Here is a 24,344-nt window from a genome sequence, read left to right as displayed (position 1 = left end):
ATTTTATTTATAGAAATAATGGCTGAAAACCACCCAACTTGTGGGAGCAACATGGACCCCCAAGTTCACGAAACTCAAAAGTCCTCGAACAGTTTCATCTCATAGGAGGTTATATGAAGACACATTATAATAAAAATATCAAAGACAAGGAAAGAATTGTTTTTCTTTTCTTAACTGTCTTTATATTTTACTTATTTATTTTGAATACTTACAACAATCTAGAATTTTTGTCATTTCTATTAAAAGTTAATTTTTATTGGAGTATAGTTGCTTTACAATATTGTGTTAATTTCTGCTCAACAACAAAGTGAATCAGCCATATATATATATATATATATATATATATATATATATATATACACACACACACACACACATACATATATCCCCTCTCTTGTGGATGTCTTTCCTATTTGGGTCACCACAGAGCATTGAGTAGAGTTCCCTGAGCTATACAGTAGGTTCTCATTCGTTATCTATTTTATATATAGTAGTGTATATATGTCAATCCCAATCTCCCATTTCAACCCACCCCCCCTTCCCACCCTGGTATCCATATGACTGTCCTCTACATCCGTGTCTCTATTTCTGCTTTGCAAATAAGTTCATCTGTATCATTTTTCTAGATTCCACATATAAGGTATATATTATGATATTTGTTTTTCTCTTTCTGAATTACTTCACTCTGTATGACAGTCTCTAGGTCCATCCACATCTGTGCAAATGGCACAGTTTCATTACTTTTTATGTCTGAGTAATGTTCTATTGTATATGTGTACCACACCTTCTTTATCCATTCTTCTGTTGATGGACGTTTAGGTTGCTTCCATGTCCTGGCTCTTGTAAATAGTGCTACAATGAACATTGGGGTGCATGTACTTTTTGAATTATGGTTTTCTCAGGGTATATGCCCAGGTGTGGTGTTGCTGTGTCATATGGTAGTTCTGTTTTTAATTTTTTAAGGAACCTCCATACTTTTCTCCATAGTGGCTGTATCAATTTTCATTCCCACCAACAGTGTAAGAGGGTTTCCTTTTCAAGGAGAGAATTGTAAAGTCTGTAAGAGAAATGCCACTTGTCATATACCAGGGAACAGCATAAGGCTATCAGATTTCTGAAAAGAAACCTTGCAGTCCAGGAAAGAGTGGGATTACACATTCAAAGTGCTGAAAGAAAACAACCGACAACCAAGAATACTCTATTCAGAAAAGCCGTCCTTCAGAAATGAAAGATAGATGATGACATTCCCAGACAAGCAAACGCTGAGGGAGTTATTCACCACTTGACCTGCCTTACAAAAATGCTAAAGGGAGTTCTTTGAGTGAAAACAAAAAATTAACAACATGAAAACCTACGAAAGCATAACTCATACGTAAAAGTAAGCATATAGTCAAATTCAGAACACTCCAACATTGTAATGGTGGTGGATAAAACACTTTTAACTTTAGTATGAAAACGGAAAGACAAAAGTATTAAAAATAAATACAGTTGCACTAATTCATTAGTGCTCACAATATAAAAGATACAAACTGGGACAACAATAACATAAAATGAGGTGGGAAGAGGTAAAAGTGTAGCGATTTTGCATATGATCAAAGTTAAGCTGTTATCATCTTAAAGCAGACTGGCATAACTAATGATGTTTTATGTAAGCATGGTGCTAACCACCATGGTTAATTAGTTTTCTTTTTTTTTTTTTTTGGTAAGTCTTTGAAATGCAGTGCATTATCTCAATATGTAAGCAATATGAACATATTATTAAATAATTTTGTATCCTTTCTCTTCTTTTAATTGGAATATAGTTGATTTACAATACTATATTAGTTTTAGGTGTACAGCAGAGTGATCCAGCATTTTTTCAGATTATACGCCACTACAAGTTATTATCAGATAATGCCTATAATTCCCTGTGCTATACAGTATATCATTGTTGCTTTCCCATTTTATACATAGTAGTTGTATCTCTTAATCCCATGCCCCTAATTTGATTTGTCCCTCCTACCTTCCCTCTCCCTTTTGGTAACCAAAAATTTGTTTTCTATATCTGTGAATCTGTTTCCATTGCGCATATGCATTCACTTGTATTAGTTTTTAGATTCAACATACAAGTGGTATCGTACAGTATTTGTCTTTCTATATCTGACATTTAACTAAGCATAATATTGTCTAGGTCCATCCATATTGCAGCAAATAGAATTTCATTCTTTTTATGGCTGAGTAATATTCCATTGTGTGTGTATATATGCCATATTTTTCTATCAATTTGTCTGTTGATGGGCACTTGGGTTGCTTCCATATCTTTGTTATTGTAAATAGTGTTGCTATGAACCTTTCAATGCTTTTGTTATTTTTCTGTAAATGTATCCAGGAGTGGAATTGCTGGATCATATGGTAGTTTTATTTTTAGTTTTTAAGGGAGCTCCATATTGTTTTCCATAGTGGCTGCACCAATTTACATTCCCACCAACAGCATACAAAGATTCCCTTTTCTCCACATCCTCTCCAATATTTGTTATTTGTAGACTTTTTGATGATTGCCATTCTGACAGGTGCGAGATGATATGTCATTGTTGTTGTGATTTGCATTTCTCTAAATATGAGCGATGGTGAGCATCTTTTCATGTGCCTGTTAACCACGTGTACATCTTCTTTGAAAGAATGTCTATTCAGGTCTTCTGCCCATTTATCATTGGGTTGTTTGTTGTTTTGACATTGAGTTCTATGAGCTGTTTATATATTTTGGATATTAACCCCTTGTTGGTCACATCATTTGCAAATATTTTTTCCCAATCCTTGGGTTTTCTTTTCATTTTTGTTGATGGTTTCCTTTCCTGTGCAAATGCTTTTAAGTTTAATTAGTTCTCGTTAGATTATTTTTGTTTTTATTCCTTTTGCTTTAGGAGATTTATCCAAAGGAATATTGGTATGATTTTTATCAAAGAGTGTTCTGCTTATGTTCTCTTCTAGGAGTTTTATGTTTTGAGGTCTTTCATTTAGGTGTTTAAACCATTTTATTTTTGTGTATGGTGTGAGGGAATGTTCTAATCTTTGTTTTACATGTAGATGACCAGTTTTCCCAACACCACTGATTGAAGAAACTGCCTTTTCTCCATTGTATATTCTTGCCTCCTTTTCTGTAGATTAATTGACCATACGTGCATGGGTTTATTTCTGGACTGTCTATTCTATTCCATTGATCGATGTGTCTGTTTTTGCGCCAGGCCCATGCTGTTTTGATTAGCTTTGTTTCATAGTCCGAAGTCTGGGAGGGTTATACCTCCAGCTTCATTCCTTTTTTTTCTCAAGATTGCTTTGGCAATTTGGGGTCTTTTGTGGTTCCATATGAATTTTTGGATTCTTGGTTCTAGTTCTGTGAAAAATGGCATGGGTATATGATAGTGATTGCATTAAATCTGTAGATTACTTTGGGAAGTATGGACATTTTAACAATATTAATTCTTCCAATCCCATAGCATGGGATATCTTTCCATTTCTTTGTTCATCTTCAGTTTCCTGCATCAGTGTTTCATAGTTTTCAGATAGGGCTTTCACGTCCCTGGTTAGGTTTACTCCTAGGTGTTTTATTCTTTTCAATGCGATTTTAAACTGAGTTTACACTTGAGGATATGGGGAGGGGGAAGGGTAAGCTGTGACAAAGCGAGAGAGTGGCATGGACATATATACACTACCAAACGTAAAATAGATAGCTGGTGGGAAGCAGCCGCATAGCACAGGGAGATCAGCTCGGTGCCCGGTGACCACCTAGAAGGGTGGGATAGGGAGGGTGGGATAGGGAGGATAGGGAGACGCAAGAGGGAAGAGATATGGGAACATATGTATATGTATAACGGATTCACTTTGTTAGAAAGCAGAAAGTAACACACCATTGTAAAGCAATTATACTCCAATAAAAATGAAAAAGAAAAACTTTCATTTTGTGATATTTCATTATTAGTGTATAGAAATGCAACAGATTTCTGTATGTTAATCTTGGATACTGAAAGTTTGCTTAATTCATTCATTAGTTCTAATAGTTTTTGAGTGGAGGCTTTAGAACTTTCTATACAAAGTATCATGTCATCCGCAAAGAGTAACGGTTTTACCTTGTCCCTTCCAGTGTGAGTACCTTTTATTTCTTTTTTCATCTGATTGCTGTGGTTAGGACTTCCAGTACTATGTTAAATATAAGTGGTGAGAGTGGGCATCCTTACCTTGTTCCTGAATTTAGTGGAAAGTCTTTCAGCTTTTCGCCATTCACTATGATGTTGGCTGTGGGTTTGTCGTAAATGCCCTTATCATGTTGGGACATGTTCCCTCTATACACACTTTGTTGAGAGTTGTTGTCATGAATGGATGTTCAATTGTGTCAAAAGAGTTTCCTGCATCTATTGAGATAATCATGTGATTTTTATCTTTCATTTTGTTGATGTGGTGTCTCACACTGATTGATTTGCAAATGTTGAATCTTCCTTGTGACCCTGGAATAAATCCTATGTGATTTATGGTGTATGGTCCTTTTGATATATTGTTGGATTTGCTTTGCTAATATTTTGTCCAGGACCTTTTCATTTGTATTAATCGAAGATATTGCCCTCTCATTTCCTTTTTCTGTAGTGTCTTTGTCTGGCTTTGGTGTCAGGGTATCGGTGGCCTTGTTGCATTCTTATTTTATGATGTCTTTGAAATGCCATGTGTTATCATTTCAACAAAGCAACAACATATACAATTCATTTAATACGTTTATCTTTCTAAGTCAGAAATGCAGTAGCAAAATGGAGGTAACAACAAGTTATTAACTATTTTTATTAATTATTAATTAAGTTTTACATTATTTTCTCTGTTTTTGAAATGCAGTTTATCACTTCAACATGAAAACAATAAGAAAAAATAATTGTAAAAAATTTTTTACTGAGTCTTTAAAATGTGTGTGTTATCATTTCAACAAGGAAACAATGTAAACAACACTCATTACTTTTACATTCTTCTTTCTTACTAAGTCTTTAAACTACAATCTGTTTTCATTTCAACAATGAAAATGCAATCTGTTTTCATTTCAACAAGGAAACACTATACAGAAAATACTAATTATTTTTTCCATTCTTTTCTGTTATCGTTGACATCTTCTATGTTACCATTTCAACATATAAACAGTAGGAACAACCTATTAATTAACTTTATTTTCTCTCAATTAGTCTTTGGAATGCAATGTTTTATCACGTTGATATGTAAACATATAAACACGTAATTATTATAACATTTTTCTTACTAAGTCTTTGAAATACAATGCTATCATTCTAACATGTAACTATATAAAGAATTTAATTTACATTCTTTTATCTTTACTGTCTTTGATATGGAGTATGTTATCATTTCACCATGTAAACAATACACATAGATTATCAATTAGTTACTCTACATCCTTTGTTTCTTACTAACTCTTGGATACACAGAGTGCATTCAACACCTAGGGTACATCACATTTGAGATTAGCCAAATTTCTAGAGTTCAGAAGCCACATATGGTTAGTGGGCACCATACTGAGCAGTGCAACTCTAGTGGAGGGGCAGAGGGAGCAAATACATATGCAACAATGTGTACGATGAAGGAAATATACATGGTACCTTAAGCAAAAGCAGCAGCAGAATAAATCTGCTTAAATGGGGAAGTAAGAGAAAACCTATCTGAGGAGGTAACATTTAAGCCATGACCTGAGGCCTGAGCAGCTCCCCAACAGTACAAAAAGACCAATATCATTTGAGCAGACTATGTGAGGGGAAAAAGTGAGAAAAATACTGTATTATGGGGGAATAAATAATTTCCCAAGTCTTCCAAGAAAGAGAAGAGAAACTGATAAATCATAGGAATGTCTACACTCTGAGTGAGATCAGGGACTTTATCTTTCTTAGCACCTGGAAAAGTACCTAAATCATAACAGATACTTGGTGAATGTGTGTGGAATAAGGAATAACTGAGCCAGCGGTCTGAGACCTGGGAAATTAGGCAGCAATATGCTGATGAAGATACCAATAGGTAGTGGGCATAGTTTGTTTCCTTTTAGTTGCATACGGTTTCTCAAAAGCCACCTGAGGAAATCAGAAATACAAGAAGTTTGCAGGTCCCTAGAGGGTAAAATTATTCAACAACTACCACCTCTAGGAAGAGTTTCAATTGATCTGACTTGTGTCATGTGCCCATAAATGGATAAGTGAACCAATCAGTGTGGATAAGGAAATGATGTACCATGACTGGGTCAGCTTACGTCACATACTCAACACTGTGGATAGTAACCAGAAAATGTAGAGGGCAGTGGGCAAGAGATCCAGCGGACATTTCAAATTCCTCTATTTCCTTTTTAAAGTTCCTCTTTTATAGAGATCAGTTTACATATCCAGTGTTCCTAACCCCAGTTTCCTAGAACAGCAGAACTTTATATATGTGTCTCTACAAACTTGGGTTTTAGGCAAAAAAAAAAAAAAAAGTGAACACTTTCATGGCCACACATCGTGTTGAAACACCTCCCTGTGCTGTGGAAATCACTCTGAACAACTGACCCATTTCATGTCGTTCCTCTGTGCCCCGTGCAGCATCGCTTCCAACTGAGCCTGAACTTCAGCAAGTTTCTGTCGGTCCAAACGGTCATGAAAAATCCATTCCTCGTAGCAATGGACAGGGACAGGATAAATCACATACTTCAGCTTCATCAAGGAAGTCAAGTGCTGCAGAAGGCTCTTGAGCACAGGCATTGTAATGGGATTGAAGGCAAAGCTAAGGACATGGAGCTGAGTACAGTGGCTCAGGGCTGGGATGACGGCAGAGAGAGTAGAATCAGTTATCATACAATTGTTTATCACCAAATGTTGCAGGGTGCTTGAGACCTTCTCCAGCAGAGCCTGGAAGGGCTCATAAACTTCTGAGAAGATGTGGTTGTTACTGAGACTCAATACCCTTAGGTGGGTGGCCTGAGAGCTCTGGGACAGGACAGTGACATCTCTGTGAGAAAGCTGACAGTGAGGTAGATACAGTGAATCCAACTGAGGTGGCACAACTCTACAGAGAGAAAAATGTAAGGTTATTTCAGAAGAATAGGGCAATGAGCCCCAAATTTTAGGTACCTAAGGCTCTAGAATAAACTACTGTGTTCATGGTTTGCAATAAGTGGTTAACAATGTGGACTTTGGGATCAGACCTTATAGATTTGTGACCCTGAGAAAGTTACTTTACCACTCTGAGGTACAGGGTTTTAATCTTGAAAATGTGCACAGCAGTCATTATTATACAGAATTGCGGGAAAGATTAAGTGAAGAAATTGCATGCACTTAGTATATACGACATAATCAGTGTTGGATCTGATTCACTTATTTGGCGAGGATGGGTCTGGGAAAGCAGCCAACTGAGGGTTTCCTTTGACTAGTACCCAGATGACAACCTCTCCATTCAGGGTGTAAGCCTGGGGGGAAATACAGGAGCAATATTATCTGGCAGTGTTAACTATTGGGGCCCATCCATGGGCATGTGCATTAGTCCTATAGCTTAATGTTTCTCCATCTGAATGCCTCCCCTTCCTCTCTAGAGAGCTGTAAAGTCCAATAGGAGAAGGACTGAGTCTTTTTCACCAATATATTTACAGACTTCTTTTAGGATCTGCCCACGGTCACTGAATGAATGAATGAATGAATGAGCACAGCTTCCTTTTCTAACCTCATCTGCTGCTCAACATAAGGTGCCCCTCTCTCCCCCAGCTATGTTCAAACTCCCAGCAGTGCCTATGCTGAGGCAAAGAGAGAAATGGGTTACAAGGAGCTTAGGAAGATCCAAGCATGGTCTCTTCTGTGTTAACAATGAGGTGATCAGGGAACCCAGGTTCCTCCCCACCTCCTCACCTGAGCAATTTGTGCAGTTGATCTGTGAGGCAGAAGAAAGACAAGCTCAGCTCCTGGAGATGGTCCAGCCGCCCAAGGCAGAGGAGAAAAGATCTGAATTTCCTTCTATTATAAGTTTTAAAGGGGATGTTACACAGAGTAAGGCTGTTCAGGTGGATCATCTGAGCCAAAAGGGTGACGACTTCACTCAGATTAGCCTGATCCATCTCCAGGTTCTCAATGCACCCCAGATCCAGAAACTGCAGGATACTTTTGTGCCCAGACATTCTATCGATTTGCAAATCTCTGCAGCAGACGTGCAAGGACCGAACATTCTGCTGAATCTTACTACAAATGAAAGAGAGGAATTGCTTTGTTCTCAAGGTACTATTGAGGGAAATATCCACTAGTAATTCCATGGGTTCCTGAGCTGACTGAGGCTCAGACCCAGAATTACCAATCCCGAGGCACCTGACTCTATGCTGAGCTTCTTCTATCTTAAGGATAGAGTGCTGAGAGTAAATGCATGACTTAAAACAGAAAGGGAATGCGGTCCCAATCTCAGAGCATATTGTCTTACAGACCAGATCACTCCTTAAATCTAGGATCCTCAGTTTGGGCCCCCTGTAAGGAAAGGAAGAGACAGAACACATGAGAGATAGCTGATTTTAATATAACCCAGCAAGATCAATGATGAGAAGCAGGGACAGAACACTTCAACCCTGGTTTTCACTTCGTTGCCATTCACCAAGAAGTTCTTTCCACACAAATGCAGCGTCTTTCATCCTTTCCACACCCCCTCCTTCACCTCCGGTCTTTCCCTGTCTCAATGCCCATATTCCACTTCTGTGTAATCACACTCAAATCCATTCATAGTATCCTCAAACACCTCTACTCTATAATCAACTCTATAAGGCAATAGAGTCCCGAAGGACTGACAGCTCTGCAAAGACTGCAGTATTCACCACTGGCTACTGTTGGGAGACCGTTAGGTATTCCCCTGCCCCAGGCTACAGCATACACTCCTGCTGACTCCCTGTGTCTCTACTGGTCATAGTCTTACCAAGAGGAAGAGTTCTGGGCAGGGAGGATCTGCAGACCATCAATCACGGCTTCCAAGATGTCATAGTATGATTCCCGTGTGGTCAATGACCCAATATGGAGACAGCGAAAAGGCCAAACCTTCACCATTGCCTTTAGGATCGTCTTATGCCCACCCAAGAAGGCAGCGTTGAACAATGGAACAAAGAGGTCTCTTGGGATTTCGTCCAGGGCATGGATAGTTGCAGGCTCATTATTCAGCAGACTCTTTGCAGCAAGCTCAAGGAGGGTGACTGTGGTCTTTTGGTCCATCTTCAAAAACCTGCTTCAGAGTGGAGAATTTTTAGAAATCCTGAGAAGGTATCTATAGTCACTTGTTTGCTTCCAGGGTTAGCTGTGGACAAAATACTTATTGAATAAGTATGTGGTGAACCATAGGGCCAACTCAAGTGACCACTACTATAGGAATAGAATGAAAATGGACTCGTGTGCATGCACGCATGCACACACACACACACACACACACACACACACACACACACACACTTCCATGAGATAAAATGCCATTAGAAATCAGAGGTAAGTTAGCAGAAGACAATGCTGACCACCTAGCTGCCTTCCTCAAATTATTTCCTCCTGAGGAGCTTCCAGATGGCAGAAGAGTAAGAAGTGGAGATCACCTTCCTGCCCACAAATACATCAGAAATACATCTACATGTGGAACAACTCCTACAGAACACCTACTGAATGCTGCCAGAAGTCCTCAGACCTCCCAAAAGGCAAGAAACTCCCCAAGGACCTGGGTAGGGTAAAAGAAAAAATAAAAACAGAGACAAAAGGATAGGGATGGGACCTGCAGCAGTGGGAGGGACCTGTGAAGAAGGAAAGGTTTCCACACACTAGGAAGCCCCTTCGTGGGTGGAGACTGCAGGTGGCGGAGGGGGGAAGCTGTGGAGCCACAGAGGAGAGCGCAGCAACAGGGGTGTGGAGGGCAAAGTGGAGAGATTCCCACACAGGGGATCAGTGCTGACCGGCACTCACCAGCCTGAGAGGCTTGTCTGCTCACCCGCCGAGGTGGGCGGAGCCTGGGACCTGAGGCTCGGGCTTCAGAGGTCAGATACCAGGGAAAAGACTGGGGTTGGCTACATGAACACAGCCTGAAGGGGGCTAGTGTGCCACGGCTAGCAGAGAGGGACTCCAGGAAAAAGTCTGGAGCTGCCAAAGAGATAAGAGACTTTTTCTTGCCTCTCTGTTTCCTGGTGCACCAGGAGAGGGGATTAAGAGCGCTGCTTAAAGGAGCTCCAGAGAAGGACACGAAGAAATAGTTAATCAAGTCCAGGAAGCACAGAGAGTCCCATACAGGATAAATCCAAGGAGAAACACTCCAAGACACATATTAATCAAACTATCAAAAATTAAACACAAAGAAAAAATATTAAAAGCAGCAAGGGAAAAACGACAAGTAACACATAAGGGAATCCCCATAAGATAAACAGCTGATCTTTCAACAGAAACTCTGAAAGACAGAAGGGACTGGCAGGACATATTTAAAGGGATGAAAGAAAAAACCTACAACCAAGATTACTCTAACCAACAAGGATCTCATTCAGATGTGAAGGAGAAATTAAAAGCTTTACAGACAAGCAAAAGCTAAGAGAATTCAGCACCACCAAACAGCTTTACAACAAATGCTAAAGGAACTTCTCTGGGCAAGAAACACAAGAGAGGGAAAAGACCTACAATAAAAAAAAACCCAAAACAATTAACAAAATGGTAACAGGAACATACATATCGATAATTACCTTAAATGTAAATGGATTAAATGCTCCAACCAAAAGACATAGATTGGCTGAATGGATGTAAAAACAAGACCCATATATATGCTGTCTACAAGAGACCCTCTTCAGACCTAGGGACACATACAGACTGAAAGTGAGAGGATGGAAAAAGATACTCCATGCAAATGTAAATAAAAAGAAAGCTGGAGTAGCAATTCTCATATCAGACAAAATAGACTTTAAAACAGACTATTACAAGAGACAAAGAAGGACACCACATAATGATCAAGGGATCTATCCAAGAAGAAGATACAACAATTGTAAATATTTACGCACCCAACATAGGAGCACCTCACTACATAAGTCAAATACTAACAGCCATAAAAGGGGAAATCAACAGTAACCCAATCACAGTAGGGGACTTTAACACCCCACTTTCACCAATAGACAGATCATCCAAAATGAAAATAAATAAAGAAAAACAAGCTTTAAATGATATATTAAACAAGATGGACTTAATTGATATTTATAGGACATCCCATCCAAAAAGAACAAAATACACATTCTTCTCAAGTGCTCAAGGAAAATTCTCCAGGATAGATCATATCTTGGGTCACAAATCAAGCCTTGGTAAATTTAAGAAATTTAAAATCGTATCAAGTATCTTTTCTGACCACAATGCTATGAGACTAGATAGCAATTACAGAAAAAAATGTGTAAGAAATACAAACACATGGAGGCTAAACAATACACTACTAAATAACCAAGAGATCACTGAAGAAATCAAAGAGGAAATCAAAAATTACCTAGAAACAAATGACAATGGAGACATGACGACCCAAACCTATGGGATGCAGCATAAGCATTTTTAGGAGGGAAGCTTATAGCAGTAAAATCCTACCTCAAGAAACAAGAAACATCTCAAATAAACAACCTAACCTTACACATAAAGCAATAGAAAAAGAAGAACAAAAAAAAAACCCCACAATTAGCAGAAGGAAAAAAATCATAAAAATCAGATCAGAAATAAATGAAAAAGAAATGAAGGAAACGATAGCAAAGAAAAATAAAACTAAAAGCTGGTTCTTTGAGAAGATAAATAAAATTGATAAACAATTAGCCAGACCCATCAAGAAAAAATGGGAGAAGACTCAAATCAATAGAATTAGAAATGAAAAAGGAGAAGTAACAACTGACACTGCAGAAATACAAAGGATCATCAGAGATTACTACAAGCAACTCTATGCCAATAAAATGGACAACCTGGAAGAAATGGACAAATTCTTAGAAATGCACAACGTTCTGAGACTGAACCAGGAAGAAATAGAAAATATGAACAAACAATCACAAGCACTGAAATTGAAACTGTGATTAAAAATCTTCCAACAAACAAAAACCCAGGACCAGATGGATTCCCAGGCAAATTATATCAAACATTTAGAGAAGAGCTTACACCTATCTGTCTCAAACTCTTCCAAAATATAGCAGCAGGAGGAACACTCCCACACTCATTCTATGAGGCCACCATCACTCTGATACTAAAACCAGACAAAGATGTCACAAAGAAAGAAAACTACAGGCCAATATCACTGATGAACATAGATGAAAAATCCTTAACAAAATCCTAGCAAACAGAATCCAACAGCACATTAAAAGGATCATACATTATGACCAAGTGGGGTATATCCCAGGAATGCAAGGATTCTTCAGTATATGCAAATTAGTCAACGTGATACACCATATTAAAAAACTGAAGGAGAAAAGCCATATGATCATCTCAATAGATGCAGAGAAATGTTTCAAGAAAATTCAACACCTATTTATGAAAAAAACCCTCCAGAAAGTAGGCATAGAAGGAACTTTCCTCAACATAACGAAGGCCATATATGACAGATCCACAGCCAACATCGTCCTCAATGGTGAAAAACTGAAAGCATTTCCACTAAGATCAGGAACAAGACAAGGTTGCCCACTCACACCACTATTATTCAACATAGCTTTGGAAGTTTTAGCCATAGCAATCAGAGAAGAAAAAGAAATAAAAGGAATCCAAATTGGAAAAGAAGAAGTAAAGCTGTCACTGTTGGTAGATGACATTTTACTATACATAGAGAATCCTAAAGATGCTACCAGAAAACTACTAGAGCTAATCAATGAATTTGGTAAAGTATCAGGATACAAAATGAATGCACAGAAATCTTTGGCAATCCTATACACTAATGATGAAAAATCTGAAAGAGAAATTAATGAAACACTCCTATTTACCACTGCCACCAAAAGAATAAAATATCTAGGAACAAACCTACCTAAGGAGACAAAAGACTTGTATGCAGAAAATTATAAGACACTGATGAAAGAAATTAAAGATGATAGAAATAGATGGAGAGATATACCATGTTCTTGGATTGGAAGAATCAACATTGTGAAAATGACTCTACTACCCAAAGCAATCTACAGATTCAATGCAATCCCTATCAAACTACCACTGGTATTTTTCACAGAACTAGAACAAAAAACTTCACAATTTGTATGGGAACACAAATGACACCGAATAGTCAAAGCAAGCTTGAGAACGAAAATTGGAGCTGGAGGAATCAGGCTCCCTGACTTCAGACTATACTACAAAGCTACAGTAATCAAGACAGTATGGTACTGGCATGAAAACAAAAATATAGATCAATGGAACAGGACCGAAAGCCGAGAGATAAACCCACGCACATATGGTCACAGTATCTTTGATAAAGGAGGCAGGAATGTACAATGTAGAAAGGATAGACTCTTCAATATGTGGTGCTGGAAAACTGGACAGGTACATGTAAAAGTATGAAATTAGAACACTCCCTAACACCATACACAAAAATAAACTCAAAAGGGATTAAAGACTTAAATGTAAGGCCAGAAACTATAAAACCGTTGGGAGAAAACAGGCAGAACACTCTATGACATACATCACAGCAAGATCCTTTTTGACCCACCTCCTAGAGAAATGGAAATAAAAACAAAAATAAACAAGTGGGACCTAATGAAACTTAAAAGCTTTTGCACAGCAAAGGAAACCAAAAACAAGATGAAAAGAGAACCCTCAGAATGGGAGAAAATATTTGCAAATGAAGCAACTGACAAAGGATTAATCTCCAAAATTTACAAGCAGCTCATGCAGCTCAATAAAAAAAAAGAATCCAATCCAATGCATAAATGGGCAGAACCTAAATAGACGTTTCTCCAGAGAAGATATACAGATTGCCAACAAACACATGAAAGAATGCTCAACGTCATTAATCATTAGAGAAATGCAAATCAAAACTACAATGTGATATCATCTCACACCGGTCAGAATGGCCATCATCAAAAAATCTACAAACAATAAATGCTGGAGAGGGTGAGGAGGAAAGGGAAAACTCTTGCACTATTGGTGGGAATGAGAAATGATGCAGCCACTATGGAGAACAGTATGGAGGTTCCTTAAAAAACTACAAATAGAACTACCATACGACCCAGCAATCCCACTACTGGGCATACCCTGAGAAAAGGTCATGAAGTACCTAAGGGTAAGACGGGAATAAAGACACAGACCTACGAGAGCATGGAGTTTAGGATATAGGGAGGGGGAATGGTAAACTGTTACAAAGTGAGAGAATGGCATGGACATATATACTCTACCAAATGTAAAATAGGTAGCTAGTGGGAAGCAGCCGCGTAGCACAGGGAGATCAGCTAGGTGGTCTGTGACCACCTAGAGGGGAGGGATAGGGAGGCTGGGAGGGAGGGAGATGCAAGAGGGTAAAGATATGGGAACATATGTATATGTATAACTGATTCACTTTGTTATAAAGCAGAAACTAACACACCATTGTAAAGCAATTATACTCCAATAAAGATGTTAAAATAAATTAAAATAAATAAAATAAATTAAAATATAGGGGCAAAACCAGATTTGACACACACAGAAAAGGAAATGTCAATGTGACCACACAGGCAGAGGTTGTTTTGATGTGACCACACGCCAAAGGATGCTGGCAGCCACAAGAAGCTGGAAGAAGCAAGAATGGATTCTCTCCTGGAGCCTCCAGAAGAAGAACAGCCCTGCCAACACATTGATTTCAGCTCAGTGATATTGATTTCAGACTTGGCTTCCAGAGCTATGAAAGAATAAATTTCTGCCATTTTAAGCCACCAAAAAAAAATAAAATAAAATAGAAAAAGGAAAAAAAAAGAAAATGGTCAGAGAACCTCGGTGTAAGACGGGAATAAAGATGCAGGCCTACTAGAGGCTGGACTTGAGGATACGGGGAGGGGGAAGGGCGAGCTGGGATAAAGTGAATGTCAGGGACATATATACACTACCAAACGTAAAATAGATCGCTAGTGAGAAGCAGCTGCATAACACAGAGAGATCAGCTCGGTGCTTTGTGACCATCTAGAGGGGTGGGATAGGGAGGATGGGAGGGAGGGAGATGAAAGAGGCAAGAGATATGGGGACATATGTGTATGTATAGCTGATTCACTTCGTTATAAGGCAGAAACTGACAAACCATTGTAAAGCAATTATACTCTAATAAAGATGTTAAAAATATTATTTTCTCCCAAAAGGATACAAACCAATAAGAAGGAAAATGTACATCTACACAAAAGCCACACCCTCATCAGTATTTTAAAATGGAGAAGGCCAAAAATTCAAAAGTATTGTGAGTAAAAAAAGAAAAATCATGAATCCTGGCATAAGATTTGTCACACTCCCATTACTAGGCTTTGTGGAAAACAAAAAGACAGACCAAGAAAAGCTGCCAAGAGAGAGGAAAGATGGAAAAGGGCTGAAAGCTGATCTAAAACTACAGCAGAAGGACTAAGCCCAGAATAAATCTAAAAATACCAAAAATGTGTCCTAGAATATGAGAGCCTGGACTACAGGGAAAGCACTCCAAAATCAGAGCTTATGAAGGGACAGAGATGATTTAAAGTGCAGTCTTTGAAAGATATAACTCTTAGGGAAGAAGAAAGGCAAAGAGTTAGGGAGAAGCATCCGTTGGCGCTTGGGTAATGATGGAGAAAATAAACAAAAGGGGAAAATTAAGGATCTTGCAAGACATAAGAGAACCGCAAAATCAGAGCACTCAGGACTTCTCCCTTCATCACCAAAACAAACAAACAAAATAAAAAAGGATCTGGTCTTTGCTATACTAAGAAAATATCACATTATTAAACTAGGAATCTTGTCGAAGAAACCAGTATCATACAGATGAACAGAATGAAGGGAATTCCATACAAAGCTTTGTAAAAAAAAAAAAATAGATGAGGGAACAAAAGTGCATACATATTAAACAACCATGAAGGAGAAAAAGAGTGGAAGTCAACACTCCAAACAAAATTAATTATACTCAAGCAAGCATTGGAGGATATGAAACCCACCTTAAACAGAATATTTAAAAAAATCAAAAGACAGAGATTGACTAAAAAGAAAGGCTGAAGCATAGATTTCATAACCAACTTGGGTGCCCTTTAAATATCACAGCCTACAGAAAAAGCTTTTGAACTTGCAGAAACTTAGGAAATTCTGCACCCCTCAGCCCTTCCTAAGGAAGCTACTAGAGCAGGGGTCTGCAAACTGGCCCACTGAACCAAATTCAGCCCACTGCTTGATTTTGTAAATGAAGTTTTATTGGATCAAAGCCATGATCAATCATTTATGTATTGACTATGAATGCTTTTGCACTACAGTAGCAAAGTTGAGTAGAGAGACAGTGACACTGTGACCCAGGAACTTACAATATTTCCTATACTTCTCTTTACAGAATGTTTGCCAAGTAATCTAAAAGAGGAACTGGGATTGTGATCCCACTGCGATGAGAAGGAAAACTTCACCAAAATACCCAATGGTGAGTATTTTACATACAATAGTAAAATGAAGGTGGGGGAAAGGGGAGAAGGCTAATGTACAAAAGTTTTATGCTGTGAAAAAAACCCACAGAAACTCTGCAACTAAAAATGAGAGAAGGGATAGAAGTAGAAGAAAATACAACAAACTTTTTATCATAATGCAGTAGGTGAGTGTTAAATGATACTGGAGGAAAAAATGCATAGACCAGAGAGTAAAGTTAAGAAAACAGGTGGTTCAGGATGATTTTAAGAAAGCATTAAACGTGACCAAAAACATGTCTTAATGATAAAAGCCAAAACTCACAATGAAGATATAACCCTTAGGAATATTTATGAACCAATAACAAACAAACACCTTTATAAAGCGAAAATGCAAGGAGAGGTAGATAAAATAATAATAATAACAGGAAACAGTAACACTAGGAGATTTAATACACCAAACTCAGTCTAAGGCTGATCAAGTTATATAAAAAAGAGAAAGCTAATCAATAATGTTATATAGGGAATATATTCTTGTCAAAAATGGATCATAATTATCTCACAGAGATTAGATAATTAATTTCTATAAAGTAGAAATAGTACAAACAATCCTCTCTAACTCCAATGCTATAAAAGTTAGTAACAAAAATTGAAAACAGAAAGGCCTTTCCACCTGAAAAAAATTTTTAAAGCTTCTCTTAAAAACTGTTGAATATAAGAAGAGATGCAAACTGAAGTTGTAAAGAAATTTTTTAAAAGATTGACTGAAAAACTACATATTGGCATCTATGGGATACATTTAGAGCAGTGATCTGAGGCAAATTCACACAGTAGGCGCTTTTATGAGTAAAAATGGAAGAATGAAGATTAATTAAAGTATGGCCTCAAAAAATGAAAAAACAAAAGCAACTAGGTAAAAAAGAACAATTAAAGAAAGCAAAACATAAAAGCAGAAATGAATGAGATACAAAATAGAAAAATGAAATCTTGTTTTTCAAAATGGACAAACCCCTAGCTGGCTCGATGAAGGAAGAAAGGGAGAGATCACACATACACAAAATAATAGACAAAGGAGAAATAATCATTGAAACAGAAAAAAGAGGAGATTACTTTGCCAACATCTATGCAAATAAACTTGAAAATCTATATGAAATAGGTAACTTCCTAGATAAATACAAATTACCAAAATTCTGATTCTAGTGTTAGAAGCTTAAATTAGGCAATTTTCATAGAAGAAATAAAGTTATTACAGCAATACCCCCAAGAAGCACCTTGCTCAGATGGTTTTACAGGTGAATCCTAGTAAACCATCAAAGATCAAATAGTACCAAAGCTCTATGAGTTATTAAGAACATTAGAAAGGAAGGAAACTTCCCTAACTTCTTATATGAAGCCAGTAGGATGCTCACAGGTAAAAGGTAGATACCAAAATACTAAATAGAATATTAGCAAACATCCAACAATACATTTAGAAACTAATATACTGTGATCAAGTGCAATTTATTCCATTAATACAAGGCTGGCTCTATATTAGGAATTCCATTGATATCATTCACCATCGTCATATAATTAAGGACAAATATCATATGATTAAAACCACAGATGCCAAACAAATCTCTGGGAAACTTCAACACCCATTCATGTTAAGAAAAGAAAAACCTCAAGAAGTGGGAAAGAGGGACGCATTCTTAACATGATAAAAGATATATAATTAATTCCTCATGCAAGTATTTTATTTAGTGGGGGACTACCAGAGGTTTTCCAATAAGCTCAGGAATAAGAAAAGTATGCCCATTATATCATTCCTGTTCAGTCTTCAACTACAAGCATTAGTCAGTTGACTAGAGAAATCAATTAGATTTCTGAGAATGAATAACAAGAAGTAAAGCCACCTCTGTGTGCAGATGATATTACCGTACACCTGAAAAGCCCTATAGAAACAATGACAGATTGAGTAAAACAATAAGAGAAATCATCAAGGTAGTAGGATATAGTTACATACAAAAGTCAATGGTCTTTGTGTGCGCACACACACACAGCTGGAGGACACTTTAGTAGAGAAAATTCCATATACAATAGCAAAAACAAAGCTTAAATGCATAGAAATAAACGTAATAAGAGCAGCTATGCAAGGACAATTTTTAGACACTCCTGAACGACATAGAAGGAAACTTGAATAAGTACAAAGACATTGGTCAATGTTCTTGGATAGAATAACACAACATTAAGAAGATGTCAGTTCTCCCTAAACTAATGTATAAATTTAATATAATCTCAAAAATACCAGCAAATGTTTCTATGGAGTTAGATCAATGGATACTAAAATTAATATATTTTTTAAAAATCATGCAAGAATAGCCAGGATATAAGTGAAAAAGAAAACCTGTAAATGGGGAGTAATGATACCAGACATTAAAGCATGCTATAAAGCCTCGGTAATTATAACACTGTGGTACTGGTACATGAGTAGACAAATAGTCCAGTGAAACAGAATAGAAAACCCAGAAAAACGAGAATAATATATGGAAATTTCAGTATATGATGAAAGGGCATTTAAAAGCACTGAGGCAAAGATGGACGTTCAATAAATGATGCTGGAACAAATGAGACATCTGGGAAAAGAATCAATGTAGATCCATACCACACACCATACACAGAAATAAACTGTAAACGGGTTAGGAATCTAAACAAATGAAACCATAACAAAATCTTTAAGAAAATATGGCAGGACTCTGCTTTAACCTCAGCGTAGGGAAAGGCTTTCTAACTGTGACTCAAATTTCCAGAGGCAATGAAAGAAAACAATGATCTATGTGACTACGAAGGATTTTTTTAATGTACGGCAAACACATCATAACTAAGTCAAAAGGCAATTGACAAACTGAGATAAAGTATTTGCACATGCCTCACGGACAAATGAATAATAGTCCAGGTATATACAGAACTCTCAAGTATTGAAGGACAAAAGGCTAATATTTCTACAGAAAAATGGGAAAAGATATGAACAGATAATTCACAAAAAATATATAAAACAGTCCTCAAAATATAGTCACACTTTCTCATAATTAGACAAGTGCATACTAAGACAATGCCGAGATATCATTTCTCACCTACCACATCAACAAAGGTCACAAAAGTAGGGCAACATGTTCGGTTAGTGAGTCTGTGGGGAAACAGTCACAGTAGCTAGTGGGAGTGAAAACCAGTACAACCCTTCTGGAGAGAAATTTGGAAATACCTAACAGAAATACACATGCACTTAACTTTTGGCCCAACAATACTACTGCTGGGAATAAAACTTGAAGATCCATTTCCACCAACACAAAAATACTTATGCCTAAGGTTATTCACTGCAGCATTGTTTGTAGTTGCAGAATGTTGAAAACCAGTTAAATGCCCCTACATATGTCAGCCGAGTCCAATGCAGCTGTATAAAAAGAGAAACAAAAACAAAAACAAAAAAACAGTGAAGCCCTCTATGGCATAAAGAGTTTTTTTATGGGATGCTGTTAACTGAAAAAGGAAAAGTGCAAAGGAGCATTATAAAATGCCGTCCTTCATTTAATAAACAAGGGAATATAAGAACACATATATGTATCAGTTCATTTGTGCAGAGTAAATACAGGAAAGATTAAACCAGAAGCTAACGAGATTGGTTATCTACAGGGGGAGTGTGGGAAATAAGTGGCGAATGGGAGGGGCTTAGAAGGCATGAGGAAAGAGTGACACTTGTCTAATAGATGTTTCTGTGCAGCCCTGACTCTTTGAATCACAGTAATATTTCACATACCCCAGAATTAAATAAAAAATTAAAATCAACTAAGATGTGGGGAGGAGGCAAAGTCAAATACAAACACCAACAAATTAACCTAACTATATTACAAATGAATGTCTTAACCACAGCTGAAGAGGTGAGAAAGAAAATAGCTAAGCTAAGCAACTTAGGGAAATAGTAGTTCTTTGACTGCATCCTCTGAGGCCTAAGACATAAAGAACTGTACACAAACACAAGTTATCAAATCTGTTTCTAACAGGCGTATTGGGTAGCCTTTCTGCAAGTACTTCATGTATATATCAGGAATGAACAAGTAAGTAAATATTGAAGATAAGGAGAGCCAGGTGAGACAAAGAAGTTACAAACAAGGCTACAATGGATTAAAATAAGAAGTATCAGTATGAGCTCCTGGCTTTCAGTATCTATACATATAGGTAGAGAAATTGAGAAGTATCTGTAAGCATGAGTATATACATACAATATATTTCCTTCATTTGTGGACGGAGAGGGAGGACTTAGCAGCAATGAAACCGCAATAGCAATGAACACACACTGAGATATTGGTTTCCAAATGTCATTTTCCAAGAAAAGGAAACATGGCTCTTTGCAGAAGTGTTTTGATTTCAGGGCCGTGGTGGGGACAAAAACACAAGATGAACAGGAATACCTTACAATGCCAGCAAGGAAGTACACAAAAAAGGATCAGGTCATGCTGAAAGAACACAGACCCCACCAAAAGGAGCTTGCAGTCACCAAAGCTGGAACAATTCAAGAAACTAAATAATGATTTAATTTGATTATAAGTCACAATATAACATAGTTATTCATGATTCAATACTGACAAATAATTTGATTAGCTATTTGATTCAATAATTTGAAATAAAACAAGTTTTATAAACAACTTGAAAATTTATAAATAAATAAATGGGGGAGAAAAGACAGCTCCTCAGAATTCCAATGAACCAATGTAGTAGGAATAAGGAAATAGAAAGTCACCATTAAGTCATAATTGTTGTAGGCAAGATCAACAGATGGATTTTAAAAGTCGTGAATAACAGTCTGAGAAGAAATAGGATATTTTCATGGTCTGAAAGTATTTCCTACACGATATTTAGTACTTACAAATAGGAAAACAGTACTATTACAATGGAGCAACACAGTTGTCCCTACCTTAATCAAGTGTTGCAAATGAATATCATCATTAATACAACATATGGACATCATGTAACCCCTCACATGATGCTTGGAGCAAGGAACAGAATTGCTTTTGCAGCGCCGTGGTATAAGACCGAAAATTAAGGCACAGTGACACGTATGCCTTGACATTTGGGGGAAACCCAGAGGGTCTCAAATGGACTAACCACAAGTTCCCATTCCCCTTTTGTGCTGCCGGGAGGAAGGTCCCCTAGCCAAAGAACCAGCCTTATCATGGGAACTAGCCACAGTGCCTGCTCGCCCCTGACTATCAGGTTTCAGTTCCCTACCAGCTCACAGAAGTATTCAAACAAGCCAATCACATCCTCCCATGTGAACCAAGGGTCACCTCGTCCTCTTGCTACTACAGACTGCCCCCCACAGCCCCTGCTTGTTCACTCTCTTCCAGAGAATGACTCCTGTGGGGCTCTACCTGGCCAGTGGTGTCCTCCTCCCCAGGCTGTGAGTAAACGTTACTAATAAGCTGCCATGGGTAGTATCTGTCCAGTGTCAGGTGTCGTGTGTTCAGCCACCCCCATAACACAAGGGTGGAAATTCCTCCATCACCAATGGGATGAAGGGGAGGAGAATAAAACAGGTACTGTTGCCAAAAATGTATAAGTTCAACCAAATCACAAGAACACATCAGACAAACCCAAGTTGACACACATTCTATAAAATACCTGACCAGTATCTTCAAAAGCGTCAAGATTGGGAAACACCCAGAAAGCTTAAGGAACTGTCAGCCTGGAGGAGACGAAGGAGAAATGATGGCCAAATGCAATGTGGTATCCAGAATGGGATGCTGGAATAGAAAAATGAGATTACTGGGACAAATGGTGAAATTCAAATAAAGTATGTAGATTAGTTAATAGTACTGCATCAATGTTAATTTCCTAATTTTGATAGTTTTTCTTTGGCTGTATAAGATGTTAACATTAGGGAAATCTGGGTGAAGGCTTTCTATACTACTTGCAAAGTTTCTGTGAGCCTAAAATTATTTTAAAATAAAGAATTAAAAAAATCACTGGTTAAAGGAATGGTTATTGTATAAACGACATTGTTTAATAAGAGTTTAACTAATTGAAATACAGTTAGGAGGATGGATAAATGCTCATGCCGCATCATCCATTAAAAAACTATTTAAAACTGCTTTAGAGAGCCCATTAAAATAAATAAAAGTGCAGTCATCTCCAAGATGTAGATGAGTATTTATCTGCTCTTCAGAAGGTAACCATTTTAAGTATAAAAGAAATGAAATACCATATATATATATATATAGAGAGAGAGAGAGAGAGAGAGATAGAGAGAGAGAGAGAGAGAGAGACCAGAGAGAGACAGAGAGGTGGGGGAGGGGGCAGAGAGAGACATACATTTCAATACTTACAATTTAAAGTCTGGGATATCAAAACAAACCGCAAACAAAACTGAGGTGCAAAGGAGAAATACAATTTTTTTTTTTCCCGGTACGCGGGCCTCTCACTGTTGTGGCCTCTCTAGTCACAGAGTACAGGCTCCGGACGTGCCGGCTCAGCGGTCATGGCTCACGGGCCCAGCCGCTCCATGGCATGTGGGATCTTCCCTGACCGGGACACGAACCCCTGTGCCCTGCATCGGCAGGCGGACTCTCAACCACTGCGCCACCAGGGAAGCCCCAACTTTTTTTTAAGAAGCAGAAGGCTGATCGAGGGATTTTAAACAGAGAGCAGGAAATGATTAGCCACACAACTGAAGCGAATCACAGCTGAGGAAAGAGAAACGCATGGAGCATGGACAGGACAGTGGACCCAGCAATCCGTTCGATTGCCTGTCTTATTAACCCCCAAACCTTGATCCTGGGTAATTTAATTTAGGTCAATAGAGGCGTAATTTATAGAAAGAATGCTGTTGTAATTTACCTGATTGGAACAAGAGTTGGAAAAAACTTGAGCTGTCCAAGACCCCAGCAGTAGGAGCAGGTTCCTCCCTCTCCAGAGCTCGGAGCGGAGAAGCCTCAGTGTTTCCGGAACTGGGCGTCTTAACGGGTCCCTCTCAACGTTAAGCTCACCGGAAGAGGACTTTGATTGGTGCAGCTCAGGTCACATGACCCTCTATCACTCAATCTACTCTGTACTGGGAGGAGGGGCCAGATTCCCGACCCCACCCAGAGAGCCGAGGGGAGAGAGCCTTATGCAGGAGAGGGTTCTTCTCAGGCGCCAGCGCCACTCTCCTACATCTCCTTGGCACAGTGTCTCTCCTTGTCACCTGGGCACCGCCTGGCCAGGGTTACTGCCAGGCCGGGTCTCAAACCTAGAGAACTGACGTCCAAATTGATAGTCTACACAACAGAGGGTGTGAACTTAAAAACGAGTGGCGGGCTTCCCTTGTGGCGCAGTGGTTGAGAGTCCACAGCCAATGCAGGGGACACGGGTTCATGCCCTGGTCCGGGAAGATCCCACGTGCCGTGGAGCGGCTGGGCGTGTGAGCCATGGCCGCTGAGCCTGCGCATCCCGAGCCTGTGCTCCGCAGCGGGAGAGGCCACACCACCGAGAGGCCTGCATACCGCAAAAAAAAAAAAAAGAAAAGAAAAAGAAAAAAACACGAGTGGCCAATGATGACAAAAAGCCATCAGACTTTAGTGTCCCTGGGGCTCCACTATATTAAACAAGCAGTCGAGTCCCCCACCAAAACATAGGAAAAATGTATTCTTGCCTCTGTGCAGTAAAGCCGGCATAGCATTTACATTGATATTTGACAAAAGCAACGTAATGGAGAAAACTGCCACCCACTAATAACTCTACTATCAATTGCAAGGATAGCTAATAGTATTTGTTTCCAACCCTCTCCCTGGACTCCTGCTTCCAC

At 38.4% G+C, this 24,344-nt stretch overlaps 1 protein-coding gene across 3 annotated transcripts; it reads right to left on the bottom strand.

Moving 5' to 3' along the window:
• Positions 1–5,031: 5,031 nt before the first annotated feature.
• LOC307180882 (melanoma antigen preferentially expressed in tumors-like) lies at positions 5,032–23,471 on the bottom strand. 3 transcript variants are annotated; one of them, XM_079911429.1, is made up of 4 exons: positions 23,399–23,471; positions 8,923–9,222; positions 7,881–8,483; positions 5,032–7,047 (listed from the first exon to the last, which is right to left on the bottom strand). In XM_079911429.1, exons 2-4 carry the CDS (start codon positions 9,210–9,212, stop codon positions 6,534–6,536), a joined length of 1,407 nt encoding a protein of 468 aa, XP_079767555.1. In that variant the 5' UTR covers positions 9,213–9,222; positions 23,399–23,471; the 3' UTR covers positions 5,032–6,533. The 3 variants fall into 3 exon arrangements, with proteins under 3 accessions (XP_079767555.1, XP_079767554.1, XP_079767556.1); XM_079911428.1 differs by having other exon boundaries at positions 8,923–9,294; positions 23,399–23,463; XM_079911430.1 differs by having other exon boundaries at positions 8,923–9,225; positions 23,399–23,463.
• Between the last annotated feature and the right edge of the window lie 873 nt (positions 23,472–24,344).

Source organism: Stenella coeruleoalba, assembly GCF_951394435.1.
Source record: "Stenella coeruleoalba genome assembly, chromosome: X".
NCBI lineage: Eukaryota > Metazoa > Chordata > Mammalia > Artiodactyla > Delphinidae > Stenella > Stenella coeruleoalba.
This window is presented reverse-complemented; position numbering and strand designations above follow the sequence as displayed.

What these genes read in the sequence shown, in the direction of transcription:
- LOC307180882 (XM_079911429.1), bottom strand. Translation starts at nt 9,212, where the DNA reads ATGGACCAAAAGACCACAGTCACCCTCCTTGAGCTTGCTGCAAAGAGT. An exon ending in GCCCAGAACTCTTCCTCTTG is followed by an intron (nt 8,484 to 8,922) that starts GTAAGACTATGA and finishes CTTTCCTTACAG; the next exon opens with GGGGCCCAAACTGAGGATCC. An exon ending in CAACTGCACAAATTGCTCAG is followed by an intron (nt 7,048 to 7,880) that starts GTGAGGAGGTGG and finishes TTCTCTCTGTAG; the next exon opens with AGTTGTGCCACCTCAGTTGG.